This window comes from Haliotis asinina, chromosome 4, assembly GCF_037392515.1.
Source record: "Haliotis asinina isolate JCU_RB_2024 chromosome 4, JCU_Hal_asi_v2, whole genome shotgun sequence".
NCBI lineage: Eukaryota > Metazoa > Mollusca > Gastropoda > Lepetellida > Haliotidae > Haliotis > Haliotis asinina.
In genome coordinates, this window is record NC_090283.1 from 68,079,665 (window position 1) to 68,099,703 (window position 20,039).

At 44.0% G+C, this 20,039-nt stretch overlaps 1 protein-coding gene across 1 annotated transcript in view; it reads right to left on the reverse strand.

The window, feature by feature from the left end:
• Positions 1-20,039, reverse strand: part of LOC137281813 (U2 snRNP-associated SURP motif-containing protein-like) — a 44,881-nt gene that overhangs the window by 5,782 nt on the left and 19,060 nt on the right. Inside the window, exons 12-22 of the mRNA XM_067813433.1 lie at positions 18,447-18,513; positions 12,065-12,240; positions 11,594-11,756; positions 11,197-11,276; positions 10,634-10,721; positions 9,313-9,426; positions 8,159-8,321; positions 7,035-7,136; positions 5,397-5,496; positions 4,220-4,352; positions 3,625-3,735 (exon numbers count right to left, since the gene is read on the reverse strand). Coding sequence (XP_067669534.1) covers positions 3,625-3,735; positions 4,220-4,352; positions 5,397-5,496; positions 7,035-7,136; positions 8,159-8,321; positions 9,313-9,426; positions 10,634-10,721; positions 11,197-11,276; positions 11,594-11,756; positions 12,065-12,240; positions 18,447-18,513 — 1,297 coding nt within the window. The remainder of the gene's footprint in view (positions 1-3,624; positions 3,736-4,219; positions 4,353-5,396; positions 5,497-7,034; positions 7,137-8,158; positions 8,322-9,312; positions 9,427-10,633; positions 10,722-11,196; positions 11,277-11,593; positions 11,757-12,064; positions 12,241-18,446; positions 18,514-20,039) is intronic.

A 20,039-nucleotide genomic window follows, 5' to 3' on the forward strand; every position in this document is an offset into this window, starting at 1 on the left:
TGACATGAGCAAATCGAGTAGACATTGTCACTGACATAGTGATAACGGACAGAGTAGAGCTTGCTTTTAACATCGCCTTGAACTTCGACCCCCCGAACCTGGGGCGGCGATGTGATGAATCAAATCCCGCGGAGTTAGTTAGTCATCCAAGCTGACTTAACAGCCTGATAATGAAGTCCACCCCTCTCAAGATAATCTTGTATGCCGTAAAGATGCGTCATTCTTCGACTTCAGAATAACCACGCTGTTCATTATGAATGTGTTGACATTTCAAGGAAGTCTATTTATAGCTGGCTGTCTGTCCGATCAGAAACTGCCATACATCGCTGCACGCCTCCTGATAGGCAGCGTTGAGACTACTGTTAGAGGATCTCTATGCCGACTAGAGAAATCCAATGCCGCTGTAGACTGCTAGTCTAGAGTGTAAACGACATCTTTCCATCGTAAATGACTAAGTCACTGCAGACAACTTCCTTACACTAGAATAATAACAACACATTCTGCGCAGGGCATTGTCCCTCGATGACCAATCAGATCGTAGATGTAACGTCCCTGGGATCCTTTGCAGGGCGTTGTCTCTCGGGGACCAATCAAAATGTAGACGTGACGTCACCGGTGTAGCAGGTAACTGATCACCATGAAATCTTGTAAACGGTGATACCCTGCTAGCCTGTAGGCTTAACAGTAACCATGCTGTTTGGAGAGCACGTGTCTAAATGAGTAAAGGCCGCGAAAACCCTTCCGCCGCTTGAAACTGACGTAGACAAATTGCTTCCCAAGTATACATGTTGGAATTTTCCCCGAAGATAAATGCTGCCCTCTCTTGTAATAAGAGGTGTAGTTAGGCGTGGCACTTGGAAGAGGTCTCGAAAAATCTTCGTGACAAAATGCGTAAATCACGTGAAAGAAAACTTTCTCCGCTTGAAGTATATGTAGACAAATTGTAACGTAAGGATCTTCGAGGATGCAGTCAGTCCCTCCAAAGGACACCCAGTCTCACGCCTACCAGCATAGGAATATCTGGTACGGTGATCAATCCTCGAGGCGTTGTCTTCAGACAAGTCCATCGCCGCCGCCGAGGTAGCTGACACCAGCGCAGACAACGGCTTAAGCATCTGCTTGAGTTCAGTCTCAATGGTCACCCGCTTAGAATCCTGCACTCTGTAAGAGAGCTGCTAGGAGCCCAGTAACCGCTACATAGATTCAACCAAGACAGCCACTCTGTCCGCGAAAACCAGGCTGTGTATCTTGTAATCTGACTTCTTGGATTTACACGCTTTGAAATTCGGATTAGATGACAATTTTTCAAAGACCGCATCTAATACAGCCACGGCATCCGCCACCATAGGATTAGGCGGGATGAGTAGCTCCGGCGATAAATGAAGTGCTGCAGGGTTGCTGGAATCAGCCGAAGGTGAAGGGCAGTACGGTAACCTGTCAGCAATCCACTCGAAGACGACTGATAAGGGTAGTTAAGTGCCCTCACCATCGCCTCCTGCCTCCTCGTCGAAGTCCGGGCCAAAAACCTGTTCTTCCAGGTCCTCCCAGGAAACGGAATTCGAATCACGCCGCAGTGTAGGAGACGAAGTCGATGCATGAGCAGCAGATTCCTTGGACGGGATCCAAGGTGGGTCCGGCGACCGCAAACGTCGAGTTCTAGAGGAGCGTCGAGGTGATATGGACTGGGAGCGCAAGTAAACCTGGTAGTAAAGCGAGAGTCCTCATTCAAAGGGCGTCGCGGGGACCGAGAGCGCCGACAAAGACTACTGTGGAGGGTACAGGATCGCCGACTCCCAGGGAACCTGGAGCGCGATCTGCGCCGAGAGCGCACTGCCTTCAAGCGCCGAGCACGCCCTTCATCCAACTGTCGTTGTAAAACCTTTTCCCTGGACAACGTATGCAACACCCTGGGTATACGGTAAGGCGCTGGCGCTGGCATAGGGTCCGGCGTCGGCAAAGGCGCTGGTGTAGGCATAGGCACTAGCACAAGCACAGCATCTGGCGCTGGCGTAGACATAGGCATAGGCACTGGCGCAAGCACTGGCGCTGGAGTAGGCATAGGCGCTGGCGTAGGCATAAGCACTAGCGCAAGCACAGCCTCTGGCGCTGGCGTAGACATAGGCGCTGGCGTAGGCATAGGCGCTGGCGTAGGCATAGGCACTGGCGCAAGCACAGGCGCTGGCGTAGGCGTAGGCATAGGCGCTGGCGCAAACACAGGCACTGGCGTAGGCATAGGCGCTGGCGTAAGCAAAGGCGCTGGTGTCGAGATGTCGAGACGCTGGCATCGCAGCAGCACCGGGCGTCAGGAGAGAGCGCAGGAACCTCTGGACTTCCCGATGAGACAAGGCATCTGGATGAAAACAGATCCACGATGGAATCCGAGCGAGGTGGTTCCGGGGACAAACGTACAGGCGTCACAGACGAACGCCCCATCCCAGGCGTCGGCACAGGTGCTGAAGGCGGTTGTAAGTCAGGGTCGTCCGGCAGAGATCCCAACGACGACGCTGGAGACGGCAACCTTCTCTTCCGCTGTGAAAAAAAACTTCCTCTTAGCCGCAATAAAAGTCTTGAAATCCGCCACCAATAACGCCTTGCAGTACTGGCAGTGTCCGTCAAAAGAACAGGCTAGAGACGCACAATCCGGGCACCAAGGGTGGGGATATTCGCCGATTCCTGCCCCTAGACATACACAGTTAAGTGCAACAAACAAACATAACAATGCGTTGAAACCAACGCTAGGAGGTAGAAAAAACACCCCTATACCAGAAATGCAGCACCAACGTACCCCTACTGTAAAGTAGGCACGCCCGTAAGCTCGTGACAGCGAAAGGCCAAACAACCCAAATGGCTGTCTGCGTACATCGCAACGTGGCACGAAAAAAACCCCACATAAATGCTGTGGAACATGGTCAAAAATACTAATCGACATGGAAAATCACATGGAGGAAGAAAAAACCAGCAAGATATAATACCCCCACGGACGCCATGCCGCACTCACACACGACGCGGGCGAACCCACCCCGAAGTGAGAGAAAAAAACAACACGAGGTAGCAAAGTAAGTGCAGTTAAATGATTATTTACCTTAACACGCACACCTAAGGGATACAAACCATACCTACCCGTGAGGAAATAAATTTATTGAACCACAAAGTAGCTAAACTAAGCGAACCAAACACGTCCGAACAGACGAACGCTAGAGGTAAAAGTGAATTTTGGATTCTGTGCTCTCGCACGAGAGGGGAGATCACATCACTTCCGTGACTACATTCGTAGATTACATGAGGTAGCCATCCAGGGAATGGCAAATCAACGACTGTCTGATCTCTTCTAGCGAAGTTGAGGTAATATGCATAAGACCTATGGTAAGGTAAGTTAAAAATTTGCCTTTCCAGTAATATTTACTATTTACTATTAATTAAATAAGCATTTCGTCCAAAACCCAAATATGACAATGAAATTTGGATAAAAAGCCTCTATTAGGAAAAAGTGTTAAGCATAGTGCCACAAGACACGTAATTTGACACTATGGTATTTCACAACAGAAATCAATGGTGTATCACACAGACAGACTGAGGATGAACTTTGGGACATAAATGTAGTTTCAATGTGAGTCCATTACATACCTTCTGTAAGAGTTTCTTGCGATAGTGGGCTATCTGCTCTGCGAAGGTTAAGTTGGGCTTTCGCGATCTTCGTCCAGCTTCCAGCTCATCCTGATATTTCATCACCTTAACCTGCATCAACATATACAAATGTAGCCACCTGGTAACCCCCTTCCAGAGTAACAAAAGACAGTACATGCAAGTACTACTATCTGGTATCTTGTGGTATTGCAATTAACTTCATTCTCCAACTATAAGAGGTCTTGCTGGTTGACATTTGTCATTGTATCCATATTGCACTGACCGATGCTTATCATACTGATCACTGAATTGAATAATCCAGACTCGATTATTTACAGACCGCCTCCATATAGCTGAAATAACGCTGAGAGTGGCGTTACATTATCAACCAATCAACCAAATCACTGTTCATTTACTATTCAGTTTTTTGTCTTTGCATAATGCATGAAATAAGTTTGTCTAAATACTGAATCCCCTAAAGTGGGGATCCCCAATAATATTCAGGTGTGCACCATACTCACATGAAAAGTGAAGTTATCCAAACAGCAGGCTTCAGACTACTTCTGTAAGGCTGAAGTGAGAGTGATCTGCTTACCTCTATTTCCCTCAGCTTGGCTCTCCTCTCCTCAGACATCTCCTGTCTGTATGGTGTAGTCTGCTCCTGACTATCATCATCACTGTCCTCACTTGATTCAGAGTCCTGCCCTCTGTCCTCAAACTCCATAGGACTGAAACAGTCAAGCTCTCGTGTTACCTCATTTCTTCAATAACAACTCCTCAGCCTTCAGTTGTATCATTTCGGGAGAGGGCAACGTGTCAATGTGTACATCACCTTTTTTCTTTTTCTTTTTATATACCATACACACTCTCATTTGTAACCATACATCTTCTACAAACAAAGTTAGTCAGATACAGTGCTCATTTTCTTTCAAATTCTTTAACTCAGATTTATTCCAATGTCTTAACTTTTTCTATAAGATAATACTATTGTAATTAATTCTTAAATTGCAACAATGTAGGTCTTTCACAACTCACATTTATAACTATGGTATTTAGTCAAAAGTAAGATCAAGTCAAATATTTCATCAGAATGAAAAGTTGGTGAACACCCGAAAAGGATCCAATCACGTTGAAGATATAAAGCACCTGTGTATACACAGTTTCATTTTAAACTGCTCGTAATATTCCATCAATATCACAGAAAGGGACACCAGAAATGGTCTTCACACACTGTGCCAATGTGGGGCATGTATACCATGTCTGACGTGACGAAGACATGCATTCACCGATGCATACCCACCCTCATCTGATGTAACATCAAACACAATCAATCTGGGCCAGGCATGCCAGCGGTCAATAGAATGGTCATTGTGACTTTATCAGAATAGATAACACAATCACACTTAAACATTTAGTTGACTCAACTTCCGTGAAGATACAGGTCGGAATGGGTCTTCAGAAACCTATTCTTGTTGTAAGAGGCAACTAACAGGATTGGGTGGAAAGACTAAATCGCTTAAAACATGACATTGTATCAGGCTCGCTCGGTTAACACATGACATCATATCCAAAGAGCATAGGTATCAATGCTCATGCTGTTGTTCACTGGATTGTCTGGTTCAGAATAGATTATTAACCGACTGTTGTATATAGCCAGAATATTGCCGAGTGCACCATCAAACAACAAAGAAAGCTGTCAAAGATTCATCTGACAATGCTTGATGATCAAGAGACAATACAACTATCCTGCGAGATGTGCAGGTCTCACTTACGCCCCATCAATATCTTCTCCTGCCATCTGGTCCTGTCCTGCTGCATCCTCCTCTTCCCCACTCTGCTGGTCCAAAAGGTCCCACTTGGAGGTCGACATGGCTGGAAAGCAGTGTTTGGAATATAATACACACCGAGACACCATCACAACCAAAGACATAGGTGGAAGCCCTGTCTACACTCTTCAAGCCTTCATTTGAAAACATGAACGTAACCATGACAAATAATTCCAACTGTAAATACTGCTTTTTAGTAAAGCTCACATACTGTTGAAACAAGGCCCCACCACAACATCTATCTGTCATAGTCATTTGATGCTCTGAACTTCTTTTTAATAAAATAAGATCAATTAATACTTGGGAGTTTATAGTTTCTATTTCACGATGAAGTTAAGTGACATAACTGTGCCTTAAAGTATGAAAGAATCATATGCATGAATAATTTAACATACTAGGAAGTCTATCATAGCATGCCCCTTTTGAAATTATGTCATCCTGCCATTTTTTTTCATCCTGGGCAAAAACTTTCTATTATATCCTGGGTAAAAACACATCATGTGGGCACTTGTCTCTAACACTGATGAAAAGTACAAAGTATCTATAAGTTTATTGGCCAAATGCTAGTATATAAGGTTATTGTCCTACTGTGTTAGGAGATGGTCAGGGCAATTAACACTGTATTTAGCCCTGGCAAGCAAAATGGTAAATCAGATGCAGTGATTTTAACTTCAATCCTCGAAGTAATAATCTGTCATCAGCCTCAAATTAGTATCTGAACATACAGGTCTTACAAGAACATATTTCATCAGAAATGAATGTAACAACAACTAATGATGTTTCAAGTGAAACTTTTCATTAAACAAATAAACTACCATAAAAATATAAAGACAATTTCCCGGACTTGTCCATGATCTCTTTTCATAGCCAAACAAAGTAATTGCCATTTAACAAAGGGAAGATACTCAAGTCTAGGAAAAGTCAGGTTTATTTAAATTATGTCTGGCCTGTTATAAAGTTTTGTAACAGAATACAGAAAATAATGTCACTCACAGCTACAGCATGAAATAGCACAAACTTCAACCAATTCCAGCTGTTTACGATTTAAAGAAAGGCTCCCATGAGTTAATGAATGAGTTTAGTTTTACATCACTTTTAGCAATATTCCAGCAATATCATGAAAGGGGACACCAGAAAGGAGCCTCAGACATTGTCTCCATGAGGGGAATCAAACCAGGGTCTGCGGCGTGATGGGTAAAAGCTTTAACCACGAGGCTACATCACCACACAGGTATGGGACCTCATATCTAGGCCATCCTTGTCAACTTTCTTTGCAGTTATACCCCCAGAAGTTGCCAACATCTACAACTAACCTAATCTGCATCTCTTTAGACACCAATTTTCAGCATCTTAGAGTATTATTTTGACAATTATACCAACTTTCCTAACAACTTGAAAAGCTCCCTGATTGTTATTTCTAACTTGGTAGTCAAACGGCCTTGCCAGACTGGAATTCATAGCAATATCTTCATGATTTCTTCTTTTATATCTTATTAATGCATAAATAATTCAATCTGCTGACAAACCTAACCATTATATGATAATGGAAGTTATGTATATAAAATAAGCCTACATAACTCTTACCTTGAGCTTCAAGCTCTGTCTCATCAACCTCCTCCCACTTGGAGCGGGCAAAGCGGGCCATTGAAGATGTCTCTTGCTTGGCTGGTTTTTCTGGCTTGTCCACTGAAAATGTAAGCATATCTGAGTGTTTCCACTACTTACACATGTCACACAGTGTGCCCGGTATCTTTTCTAACATAAAATCCCTCTGAGAATGTTATTTTGGAAATGTACACGCATAACAAAATAATATTGGTCCTAAAGTCATCTACACTGAACCATAGTGAGTGAGTGATCGAATTTAGGTTAACTCCACTTTTAGCAATATCACAGTGGGGAACACAAGTAATGGGCTTCACACATTGTTCCCATATGGGGTTTTCGCATGACAAGTGAACGCCTTTACCACTAGGCTTTCACACCACCCTACACTGAAGTTAAAGAATTTAACACCTGAATTAGGATTTAGAAATGGAGACACGCAATTTAGACATTAATTTAAAATGAATGATGTATTCCTCACTCCTTTAGTCTGCAACTTGAAACAATCTCAACACCTCTCCAATACAGTATTGGTTATTGTTCCTATTCAAAGCTAGCTGTCCAGTAATCCTTGACTGTCATCATGTTTAACCCATCCTATTAGTGATATTAGTTCAAGAATGGACATTAGTTCAAGAATGTCTGATGATTTCTCTCAGAATGCTGGAATAGTAATTCAGACCAAGACTGGTCTCACAGATGCTTATTTCTACTGTTGCACTATAGACCATATAAAAATGAAGATATTCCTGAAGACAAGTGTGTGACAATCTGAATCTCATCAGCACAAAACTGCAACTTTATACACACTTAAAGACATGTACCCATACTACAAGTGATGCTCGCCTTGGCATGCAGCACATGCAAATTTGTCATGAATGTACTGTACACACAAAGGATCAACACAGTAATAACACTATCATGTGAATATAAGCAGCAAAATGAAGGTTAAAAATCACAGATGTTGTAATACTTTTTTTCATGTGTATACACAGCAACTGTTTCTACAGGCCAAGTATTGGGACACTTAGGTTTTTCAAATTCAGACAAATAATCCTACAGCACACACGTCACTTAGGATTTCAATTCATGAGCAAACATACATGGCATGCCATCTAAATCGTCTGACAGAGGTGCCCCATCCAAATCCTCAATGACTTTGCGTTCAATGTACTCGATATCTTTCAGTGGCAAACCATCCAGATCATCAATGGGAGCTCCATCCAAGTAGTCTACAATCGGCTTCTCTGGCTTCTCCTCAACCTCCTGTAACACATTCATGGAAGGATTTGAACATACGCAACATCACTAAATGGGATGCAAACAGTGGTAACAGTAACGTCTACACCTCAATAATCAATCTTAACTACCTGCCCTCCATTCTACAAAGTGAAACATGTGCTTCAACTTCACAAGCCCATCAAACAATATGGAGTGAGTGAGTTCAGTATTATATCGCTTTTTGCAATATTCCAGCAATGCCATCTTGGAGACACCAGAAATGAGCTTCACACATTGTACCCATGTCGGCAAATGAAATCAGGGGCTCCTTTCTCAAAGCAGTCTTCACTATGGTTAACCGTAACTCCCATTCTTTAACACTGCATTTAGGTTACCTTAGACTAAGGTAACTTTGGTGCAGTGTTAATGAATGGGTGTTAAGGTTCACCTTAGCAAAGGCTGCTTTGTGAAAGGAGAAACAGGTCTACGGTGTGACGAGCAAATGCTTCAACACCAAGGTTACCCCACTGCCCTGTCAATCAATATGAAGGGTATGATCACTTAACATGACTTTGTGGATCATTCCCCTGAGCTTAACAGCAACACTTGAAACTTGAACTATGTTTCATTTCAGAAGTGGCTCCATTACATCGATCTCTGTTACATCAGTAACTCTGGACGCAATTTTTCTTTCACTGAATGGCTAATGCCTAGGATGATATCTTGGAAGGTTACGATATGATTCAATTCAATAAATTCTATCTTCAGTCATTTTGTTTAGAAACATCTATTTGATATCAAGTAACAGTGTAAATACTGACATAACCGTCAATTTCTAGTGACAATTAACAATTTTGGGGTCAAAGATACGTATCATGATACGAAAAAAAATATCGATATATTTATCGCTCAAAAAAGTATCACGACTATTGATAATACGATATATCTTCACAGCTCCACTGAGGACCAGTTCTTACTCTAACTGATGGTTTGGCAGACTGGTGAACAGATGAGACCATGGAGACTTTCTACTAACCGGTTCTTCTTTGGGTGTAATGAGGCCAAGGAAGACATTCTGCAGATTGATGAGATAGTCGTTCGGATAGACGGCCCAGTCTTCCCATGTGCGGAAACATGACATGACTTTTTGCTGGAATCAAACATAAACAAGGTTAGATCACATTTTCAAACATGAAAAGAAATACCATCCAAATCAGTGCGGTTTAGCCTACAGGTAACCCAGCACATGACTATTTCCATTTGTGTAGTTAGTCTAAGTAAACTTATCCTCAGTACTTTTAGTTACACTCCACTACTGAGTCTAACAAAACCTTCGCGTCAGGTAACCTTTGAGATTGACCAATCAGAACACAGCTTACCAAATCGCCAAAGTGTACATTTGCACATACCCTTCGAACTTTTTATCTTGAAAAGATTCATACTTGAACCATTCCGAATGCTATTTAGCGTACGCTCGCTTCCGGGTGATGCACACGGCGTACGTACAACCATGACAACAGTGAGTAACCATTCGCTGAAAATAGTGTTTCTGGCAATATTCTAGGATGTTATCTTGCGGAAATATAAACTAGTGGCAACCATGTCAACAGAAACCGCAAAACGTATATACTGCATGTCAAATAACTGTGTCATATGCGGATTTTTGTTTGTGGACAGATGTGTGTCAGTGAAATGAAAGTCCCTTGGATCCCTAAACAGTAGCCGTTGTCTGGTGGATTTAAAGTCTATTTAACTGTCTCACATTTTATTGGATGGTCAGTGGTTGCTCAAAGGTTACCTAACGCGTCCTTCTACTAGGTTTTGTTAGATTCAGTGGTGGAGGGTAACGAAATACACTGAGACTAAGTTTACTTAGAGTGTTTACGTAGTGAAAAGTATTTGTTTCCTCTGGACCAGAGAAAGCATGTGTCCCAAAGGACCCTCAAAAACAGGACTCAAGGTATATCAATGTTGGACCATACAAAAAATGTATGAGTGATATGATCGTAAGCTTTGGGAAAACATTGACATCCAGTTAACAATATCAATCTAGGCAACTGGGACATGATGACATGCATCAACCCAGTCAGCAAGCTTGACCACATAATCTCATTTTGACATCTTATACAACAAGCTTTGATTGTTGAAGACCAGTTCTAGCATGGATCCTCACTGTGACCAATAATATAGTAAAATGGCGATGAATGAATGAATGAATGAATGAATGAATGAATGAATGGATGGATGGATGAATGAATGAATGAATGAATGAATGGATGGATGAATGAATGAATGAATGAATGTTGTTACATGTTCTTACATTTCACAAGTCATACACACACATAAAAAAAATGTACCTTGAACTGTTCTGCCTTTAATCTGCCATCAATGTTTTCATAGGTTTCATGCACATCTTTGAATATTTCCTCAAGCTTGACTTGAAAACTGCAAGAGAAGGCAGGAGCATGAGTCATATCCAGTGGCTTTCTAACATGTTTAACTGTAGCTTACCCAGAAGGGTCAACCATTTGTCCTACAATATGACAGAGAATCCTTTCAATTGGACCTCAACAATACCCTTATTGCCCTGGGATGCAAGTGATAATGCTACATTATTAAAATGAGCAAATCATTAATACAAAGGAGCTCCCTAATTACTTCACACCCACACTGACTTCCTGACAAAGTAGATCGCAGTGATAGGTAACAAGTTTTTTCAATGACCTTGACACAGAAGTAATCAGATGGAGATCCGAACATAAAGACATCTCTTTGGTCAAATTTCAATTATGAAATTGAAATTGAGCTGCATGGTATAATATATAATTTGTCATAACACATTAGATTCTACAAACAAAAGTCAAGATCCCACCAGGTAATGGAGGCAGCACTGCCAGGACCTGCTGATACGTGTACTTACTACTTTCTGAAGTAGGAGGCATTGGCCACCTTAGCACTTGAATTATAGAGGATGTCCGACACAAGGAACAGACGTGCAATCTGAAACGTAAGAGAAATAAAGATACTTTGTGTCTCTATCTTCCATCTCAGACAGGTATTTCAATATTTTTCTGTGATGATTTAAGATGCATACAGGGAGTTGTGGCATTGTGTTGTTAACTTCTACACAAAAATGTTGATAGTCTTGGGAGGGTATGTAAAGGTCTATACTGAAAAAGTAATGTCACGGAGTACCATATCTTTGTTTGGTTTAGGTAAAGAAAATGTGATGTGCACAATGCAACATTTATGGCATATACATAAAGATAATCTGTGAGTCATCGGAGTCTGAGAGACACTGGTCTGAGGTTACAAACTTTTTTCGGGAGTGGAGTCTGGAGGATAGACAGAGACTCGGCAATGCACTCCACTACTTCCTCCGCCGACTCTGCGTGATCCAGACACCACACCATGGCGTCAGCAATTTTCTGTCGCTCTGGACTCAACTCTCGCAACATGTCCTCCAACCTGTCTCTCTGACTGGAACATCAAAAGACCATCACCGTTATCACATATCCTACATTGCTGCCATTAGATGCTCTATCAAAGTGGATTACAATAGTGAAAGAGTGAGCTTGCAACAAAATTCTAGTAATATGGTGAGGGACACCAGAAAATGCCATCAGTACCACACTGTAGTATTTCCTATTACTTTTATCTGACCTAATAGTTCTGTGGCAAGGATATAAACAAAATCCAAAATCATTTTGGCATTCAATAATCAAAGTCAACATACAACAGTTGTGTGACTCTACTGGTTGTCAAATGAAAATATCTGCTACACATACCTATCAGTGAGCTGCCCCTTCTTAATGCTTGGGTCAATATCAAGGCTATAGGCAGACTTGCTCACAAGCTCCTCGGGCATTCCCTGGGTGTACGGGTTCAAAGGTGGAGGTCGCCACAACGACCCACCCTTGAACATACGGAACTCTTCTGTTCGCCATGTGTACGGTGAATCTCCCTGAAAACAGCAACAGTAATGATAATGTTATTAAAATCTAAATATTTTAGATATTTAAATACTTACCTTACCATAGGTCTTATGCATATTACCTCAAGCTTCGCTAGTAGAGATCAGACAGACGTTGATTCGCCATTCCCTGAATGGCTACCTCGTATAATCTACGGATGTAGTCACGGAAGTGACGTGATCTCCCTACTCGCGGGAACGCAAGCCATCCTAAAATTCACTTTTACTGGCAGCAGGAAAGAAAGGTCCGAAGAGTCCAAAGTGGGGAGGAGCATCCAGCGTTGGAAGGGAGTCACCGCCCATTGGTAAAGTGAGTATTTAAATATCTAAAATATTTAGATTTTAATAAATTTTTAACTTACCTTACCATAGGTCTTATGCATATGGCTTTGACAGAGAGGACGGTGGTGTGGACTCCGGAGGACCTTCAACTCTTCAGCAGACCAAGCACATGCACAGGAGACCCGGGAGACCAGTGCCAACGTCACAGGGCAAACCTGGAAACAGGACAAAGGATAACCCAAGGGAACTCCAAAGAGAAACCGACGCACCCAGAGGGTGAGGTTAATCTTAAGACCAGAGGTAAGAACAACATAATTATCTAATGGGCGGAAGGCCGGGTGAGTTGCTGTGCAACCACCAACGGGCCAAAAGACTGAAGCCCCTCCATGTCCTCGACAGCCAAGTCCCTCAGGTAGTGTGAGGCAAAAACAGTGGACGACTTCCAAAAACAACCCTCCATAATCTGTGGCACCGTACAGTTCCTGTGGAGGGCCATAGTGGACGCCAGAGCTCTAATTTCATGGGGGTTGTTCGCCGTCGGATGGGGGAGTTTCTTGGCATCGTACGCCGCCAGGATAGTCGCACGAAGCCACAGAGCAATAGTGTGGCTTTGCACAATGAAGAAAAAGGGATAAACAGTCTTTTTCGGGAATGTTTCTTCAAGGCAGACCTCTGGATGTAATATCTAAGGGCCCTGACTGGACACCGGAACTCCTCCTCCGTATCATGTCGTCCGAGGATGGTCGATAAAGGCGGGATGGAGAACCGTCTATCCGGTTGACCGGGAAGCTGATTCTTGGCAATGAAGTCCCACAGCAAAGTGGACTCGGACATGCCTAGCTTGTTCAAAACGCACTTGTGTGACATCCAGGGCATGAATCTCACTAACTCTAGCTGCCGTAGCTAGGGCAAGTAAGAAGACCATCTTCCTGGACAACAGCTCGAAAGAAGCATCCTCTAGGGGCTCATATGGGGGGGCCTCTCAAGTGTTGCAAAACAACATTCAGATCCCAAGCTGGAGGGCGGAACTTATCCTTCTGGTCCTCTAACTTGAACGCCTTCAGCAGGGCAACCAGTTCTGGAACTTTAGAAATCTGACGATCCGACTTGACCGCCAAGACAGAGTTCAACGCTGACAAGTAGGTACCTAACGTACTCCCCTTGAGATGCTTGGAATTACGTAGAAACATAAAAAAATTCGCCACGTACTGTGGGGAAGCTGTTATGGGATCCTGTGATCTCTGAGCACAAGAGCTTTCAAATGAGCGCCACTTGTCATCATAGAGGGATCTGGTGGATGTCCGATGAGCTCAGGCTATGGCATTCGCCACACGCAAGGAATAGCCTTTCGCCCTTAATGCCTTCTGTAAATGGTCCAGCCGTGCAGATGGAATCTCAGCGGATCTGGATGGAGTTGTTGGCTGTGCGGATGACGAAGGAGGTGTGGCCAATCTGGAAGCTGAATCGGATCTCCGCTGACGAGGCGTCGCAGATCGGGGAACCACGGTCTGGCTGGCCACCAGGGCGCGACCAAAAGCAATCTCAGGTTCTGTGTCTGCTTGATCTTGCCAATCACTTCCGGGAGAAGAATGGGTGGTGGAAAAGCGTACGCGTCTAGACCCTCCCATGACAGAGATAGAACGTCGACTGCCCAAGCCTGTGGATCCGGGTATGTGCCGGGTATGTGCCGAACCCTGATTGTGATCCCGTTGCTGTCTAGCAGATCTGCTAACACGAACATCTGGTCTAGGAGTTGCTTGGACCTGGTCGTGCCCTGATTCCGGATAACCCAGACGACTGTGGAGTTGTCCGACGCCACCAGGAGCTTGGTGTTGGACAAAATTGGTAGCCAGTGGCGAACTGCTAGACTGACGGCTTGCAATTCCATGTTGTTGATGTGCCACAACCTTTCGGCGTCGGACCACAGCCCTGAGGTCGTTCGGCCCGCCAGATGGGCGCCCCACCCTAGCAGGGACGCATCCACGAACAACTCGCGGTCGTGACTGGAGTCTTCCAAACAGACGCCGGCGCAGACATTCGATTCTACCATCCACCACCGGAGATACTGATGTAGATGTGGAGGTAGAAGAACCTGTGACTTGAGGTCGTTCATCTGGATGAATGGTGACAGAAACCTCTGTAAGGGCCGTAGCATAAGGCGCCCTCTGCGCCGATGTCAAAAGACCCAACAGAGACTGCCACTCTCTGAGGGTCATGGGTTGAGAGAGACCTCGATCCGCAAACGCCAGAATCTTCAGCCACCGATCTGGAGGGACCCTGACAAGATTGTCCTTCGCTAAAAATAATCCCCCGATGAAGGTCAGTTCTTGAGTTGGTTCCAGATGTGACATGTTGGTGTTGACCATCCAACCCAGTTGATGCAGCAGGCGGGTGGAGAAGTCCAACTGTTTGCGTAGCAGTAGAGGACTGCCGTGGTTGAGAAGGCAGTCGTCTATGTATGGATCAAAGTCCCCTTAGATGTAGAAACCTGGTAACCGGAAGCGTGATGCGTGTGAAAAGCCATGGGGCTGTAGAAATGCCAAACGGAAGCACCCTCCACTGGTAATGTATTCCGTTGAAGACGAACCTCAGGTACTTCCTGTGACGCGGATGTATGGGAATATGTAGGTACGCGTCCTGTAGGTCCAGACTGGCTAGCCAAGCCCTGGCGTCGAGGTGGTGTCCCGGCTGCGCTCCTGGGGCTTCTGCTGTGCGTCATTATCCTTGGTGCGGCCACGTCCCCTACCAAAGGAGGAGCGGATGGATTCCCTCCTGGGAATATAGCGCTTCTTTCCACTTCCTCTGACTCTGCCACGAAAGGCAGAACCAAGCGCCTCAAAGGTAGACAGCGCGACTTCAGTGTTCGTTAATTCCGCGTGCGACTAGTCATAGCCAATGCTGCACGTAAGTGGCCGAGTAAGTCATGAAGAACTTTGCCCTGCCACTGGAAGATCGTCGTGAGATGATCCACCCTGGAGGCGTTGTCCTCTGATAGGTCTGCTGCAGCCGCTGAAGTAGCCGAAATAGGTTTAAGCATGCGCTTGAGTTCCGTGTCAATAGCTGCTAATTTGGAGTCCTGCACTTTATAAGCTGAGAGTGAAGAACTTGACAAGCGCTTGAGTGAGTCGTCCTGAGCCGCACCATTATCTGTGAAGTCTAGGCTGTGGATCTTGTAATCAGACTTCCTTGACTTAGATGCCTTGATCGTAGGATTCAGAGACAGCTTGGCAAAATCCTCGTCCAGGAGAGACACTGCATCCGCCACCATAGGATGAGGTGGAATGAGTAGTTCCGGGGACAAACGGATGGATGCCGGATTATTAGGATCGACTGACGGAGAAGGACAGTCAGGTAGCCTGTCAGCAATCCACTCAAACACTGCCGATAGTGGTAGATAGGTGCCATCATCCTCGCCTACACCTGCCTCTTCTTCATAGTCAGGGCAGAAGTGTTGCTCCTCCAAATCTTCCCAAGAGACTGAAGTCGATTCCCGCCGCTGGGTGGAAGAGGTAGAAGGCGTCCGAGTAGAAGAATCCTTCAGTGAAACTCGCGGGGCCTCTGGTGAACGTGAACGCCGGGTTCTGGAAGAGCGCCGAGGAGATCTGGATCGCGAACGGAAGCGCCGTCTACTCCTGTTGGAATAAGAATCCTCCATGGATCGTCTAGGAGAGCGTGAGCATGAGCGCGACTGCTGACGCCGACTAAAGTGAGGAGAACGGGAGCGCTGACTTCTCGGAGATCTGGACCGCGATCTGCGTCTCGAGCGCTCCGCTTCTAAGCGCCGAGCGCTCTCCTCATCTAGCTGACGTTGTAGCACCTCTTCTCTAGATAGCGTGTGAGAAATCCTGGGGATCCGGTAAGGCGCTGGCGGAGGCACAGGAGCCGGCGTCTGAACAAGCGCTGGCGTAGGTATAGGTGCTGGTATTGGAACCAGTGAAGGTGTCCCCATCAAGGCTTTGGACGCTGACGTGGGCATAGGCGCTGGCGTCAGCGTCGGTGCTGGCATAGGCGTAGGCGTTGACGTTGAAACAAGTTCGGGAATCAAGGCAGGCGCTGACATCGGCGCTGGCCCAGCAGCAGAGGTCGGCGCTGGCTCTCTAGTAGAAGTGCTGGGCGTCAGGAGAGACCGTAAAAGCCTCTGAACTTCTGGGTGCGCCAAGGTGTCCGGACGGGATAAGTCGACAAAGGCGTCCGAGCGAAGTGGCTCCGGAGATGATCGAACCGGTGTCGTAGATGAGCGCTCCAAACCAGACATCGGCGTTAGTGCTGTAAAGGTAGGCAGCTCCGGGTCGTCCTGTAAGGAACCTAATGAAGAAGCTGGGGAAGACATTCTCCTCTTCTGCTGAGTAAACCTCTTTCTACGGACAGCTAAAAAGGTCTTGAAATCTGCCACTGAAAGACTTGTACAATGCTGACAGCGGCTGTCAAGGGAACAGGTTTGTGATGCACAATCCGGACACCAGGGGTGGGGATCCTTGGCTGACTTCTGCCCCTTGCAGATAGTACAAAACTGCCGAGTCATACACAGTTAACTGCAACAGAAAAAAACATACCCGAAGCGTGAAATAAACAATAACGCTAGAGGTTGAAACGAAAAACACCCCTACAGAAAAAATGCAGCAAGAGCGCACCCCCAACCTAAGGTGGGTACACCTGTAAGCTCGCGACAGTGACGGCTAGCAACCAACATGGCTACCTGCGAAACATGCCACGTGGGACAAAAAACACATGAAAAAAGGCAAAAAACGGGAGGAAATACCATACAAAATAGCAGAACAGATGGAGGAAGTATCCCTGACGGAATAAAGAACCTCCAAGCCCGCCATGACACCTCACAAACGACGCAGGAAAACCCACATCGAAGTGAGAAAAAAGGAAACATTTACAACACGAGGTAGCAAGGTAAGTGAAGTTAAATTCAATTTAACTAACCACACACCTAAGGAAACAACACACACCTACCTGTTGAACGACAACTTTATTCAACACAATAGAAAACTCCGAGCGAAACAAACACGTCTGATCAGACGAACGCTAGAAGTAAAAGTGAATTTTGGGATGGCTCGTGTTCCCGCGACTAGGGAGATCACGTCACTTCCGTGACTACATCCGTAGATTATACGAGGTAGCCATTTAGGGAATGGCGAATCAACGTCTGTCTGATCTCTACTAGCGAAGCTTGAGGTAATATGCATAAGACCTACGGTAAGGTAAGTTAAAAATATAATGAATTTATACAGCGCTTGGTTCCCAAAAGTATTTGCTTAACAGCGTTGAAAATGGGAGCAAGAAAAGCCTAGGGATATTGTGAACAGATAGGGTTTAAAGGCTTTTTTTGATAGTCTTTAAAACTGGTTGCTCTGATAGTAATCAGGAGGCAGTCATGAATATGATGCAAAAATTGGTTTAATTTGACTGTTGGTTGGTTGCAAACCATACTGAGTAACGTCTCAGCTATGAAAGCGGCCTGTAATAACTGAATCTGGACCAAACAAAACTATCATAGCATCACAAATATCTGCTGCAATTTGATCACATTCAGTCAACAATGTCATCAAACCTGATCACTGTATCAATAAAATAATATTTTCATTTGTCTTGCACTAAACAAGGGAAAGAAATCCATTTACAATCATTGCAGAGGACATTCTGAAAGACAAGGTGACATCTGTTTAAAACTTTCATACTGTGATAGCTAAAACATGAACTTAAGGCAATGGCGTAATTAAGTAAAGGCATCCTCTTTAATCATGGGCACTGCACACAGCACCTGTGTGGGGAATCAAACCCAGGCATTTGGTAGAATTAAAGGCTTTAACCATCTGACTACCCAACCATCTCTAATCATGACAATCAAAGGTCCTCTAGACACGCAAGTGTAAATTTAAATGTCACCAAATTAAAGAAAGCTGTACCTGAAGAATTGAGAAAAGCTTCCATCGGTAGTATGTGTGTGCTGGTGTTTGGTTGTCGAACAGAAACCTGCAGTGGTACACAAATTGTGTCAATACATAGCAAAAACATTCATATCATACACATGAATAAATGACAAGATATTATGCCTTGTGATAGTTAAGTGAGTTGAGTTAAAAGTATTCCAGTTTAATAATGGCATGTCAAGTGGAAAGAAACCCTGAGGTGAAAAACATGTTTAACATGACACTTAAGTTCAAATTTAACTTTTATAGTTTAAGACGACAACTTTACCTGTATGCCGTTCCTTACCATACTGAGATAATGAACTGCATTAAATAGTTAAAGAAAGATCATACTTGATGACCTATACATAACTGCCATGAGTGAATTTTGAAAATATCAATCATGATTCTTCATATCGTTTACATGTACAAGTTACCATACAAGACAGGGATGTCTATCTTCTATGGAATCTAGTTAATATAAAAACACAGAAATTAGCTTAAAAACAATCCATACTCAAATAACATTTTCTACAAAAATATATATGAAAAAATTGTGTCGATATATGGTGCACATATAGATGAATTTGATAAAATGTCACTTGCAGTTTGAGCGCGTGAGTATAGTTTTACATGGCTTTTGGCATTATTCCGGCAACATCATGGCAGGGGATACCATTATGGGCTTCACACAATGTACCCACGTGGTGAATTGAACCCAGGTCTTTAACGTGACAAGTTAACACGTTAACCACTAGGCTACCCCACCTCCAGTTGGCTTACTGGCAACAATGCAGTATTAGTGCAGATTATGTCAACCTAAAAGTGTTGCAAACAGTAGTTTCAATGTTCGAAATTAGTAGTTTGACCATAAAATTTGTAGTTAACTAAATAAACAAAATCATGATGGATTCTGAGAAAAAAATGAATGATATTACGGTCACATGGTTAAATTATTCCCGCAGGAACTAAACATGTCAAATCGCAAAGGTATTGAAATCAGCTTTGCTAAAATTATGTCTCTTACTTGCAATCACTCCAGTTCAAATATGTCATTAAATATGATGAATGGAAAGTACGTGAAGTCTGAAAATGTATTTCATCATTGAAAATACATGTTTTTGTCTACATATCCGAATTTTAATGCATTTTACTCAAATTTCGTAGGATTTCTAGTGGAATCGTATTGGCGTAGTTTGAAGTTAAAATTCGTAGCGACTACGATAAAAGCGTAGAGGTTGGCATCTCTATTAGTGTAGCATTAGATTTTCACCCTTTGCCTCATCTAGCTTGATTGTTATCCACAGAGGCCAGGTAAATGTGGTCTAATGTTGAATAGAAGTTTAGTGACCTTCTATACTGATGTGTATGCTTGTGTCAGGATGGCATGCCCAAAAGTTCATAATAAAGGTAGCCCAGTAAGATGTCACACTATAGTTTAACTCCACGTCCATGGCTTGTTTTATCCACTGAATGCTGAGCACAAGGCAGGGTAACAGTACTACTCAATGTCTTTTGAAATGAAGTGGCCACTCTCTATCCACTAGACCAGAGAGGAAGATTACTTCCAAAGTACCCTTGTGGGAAAGA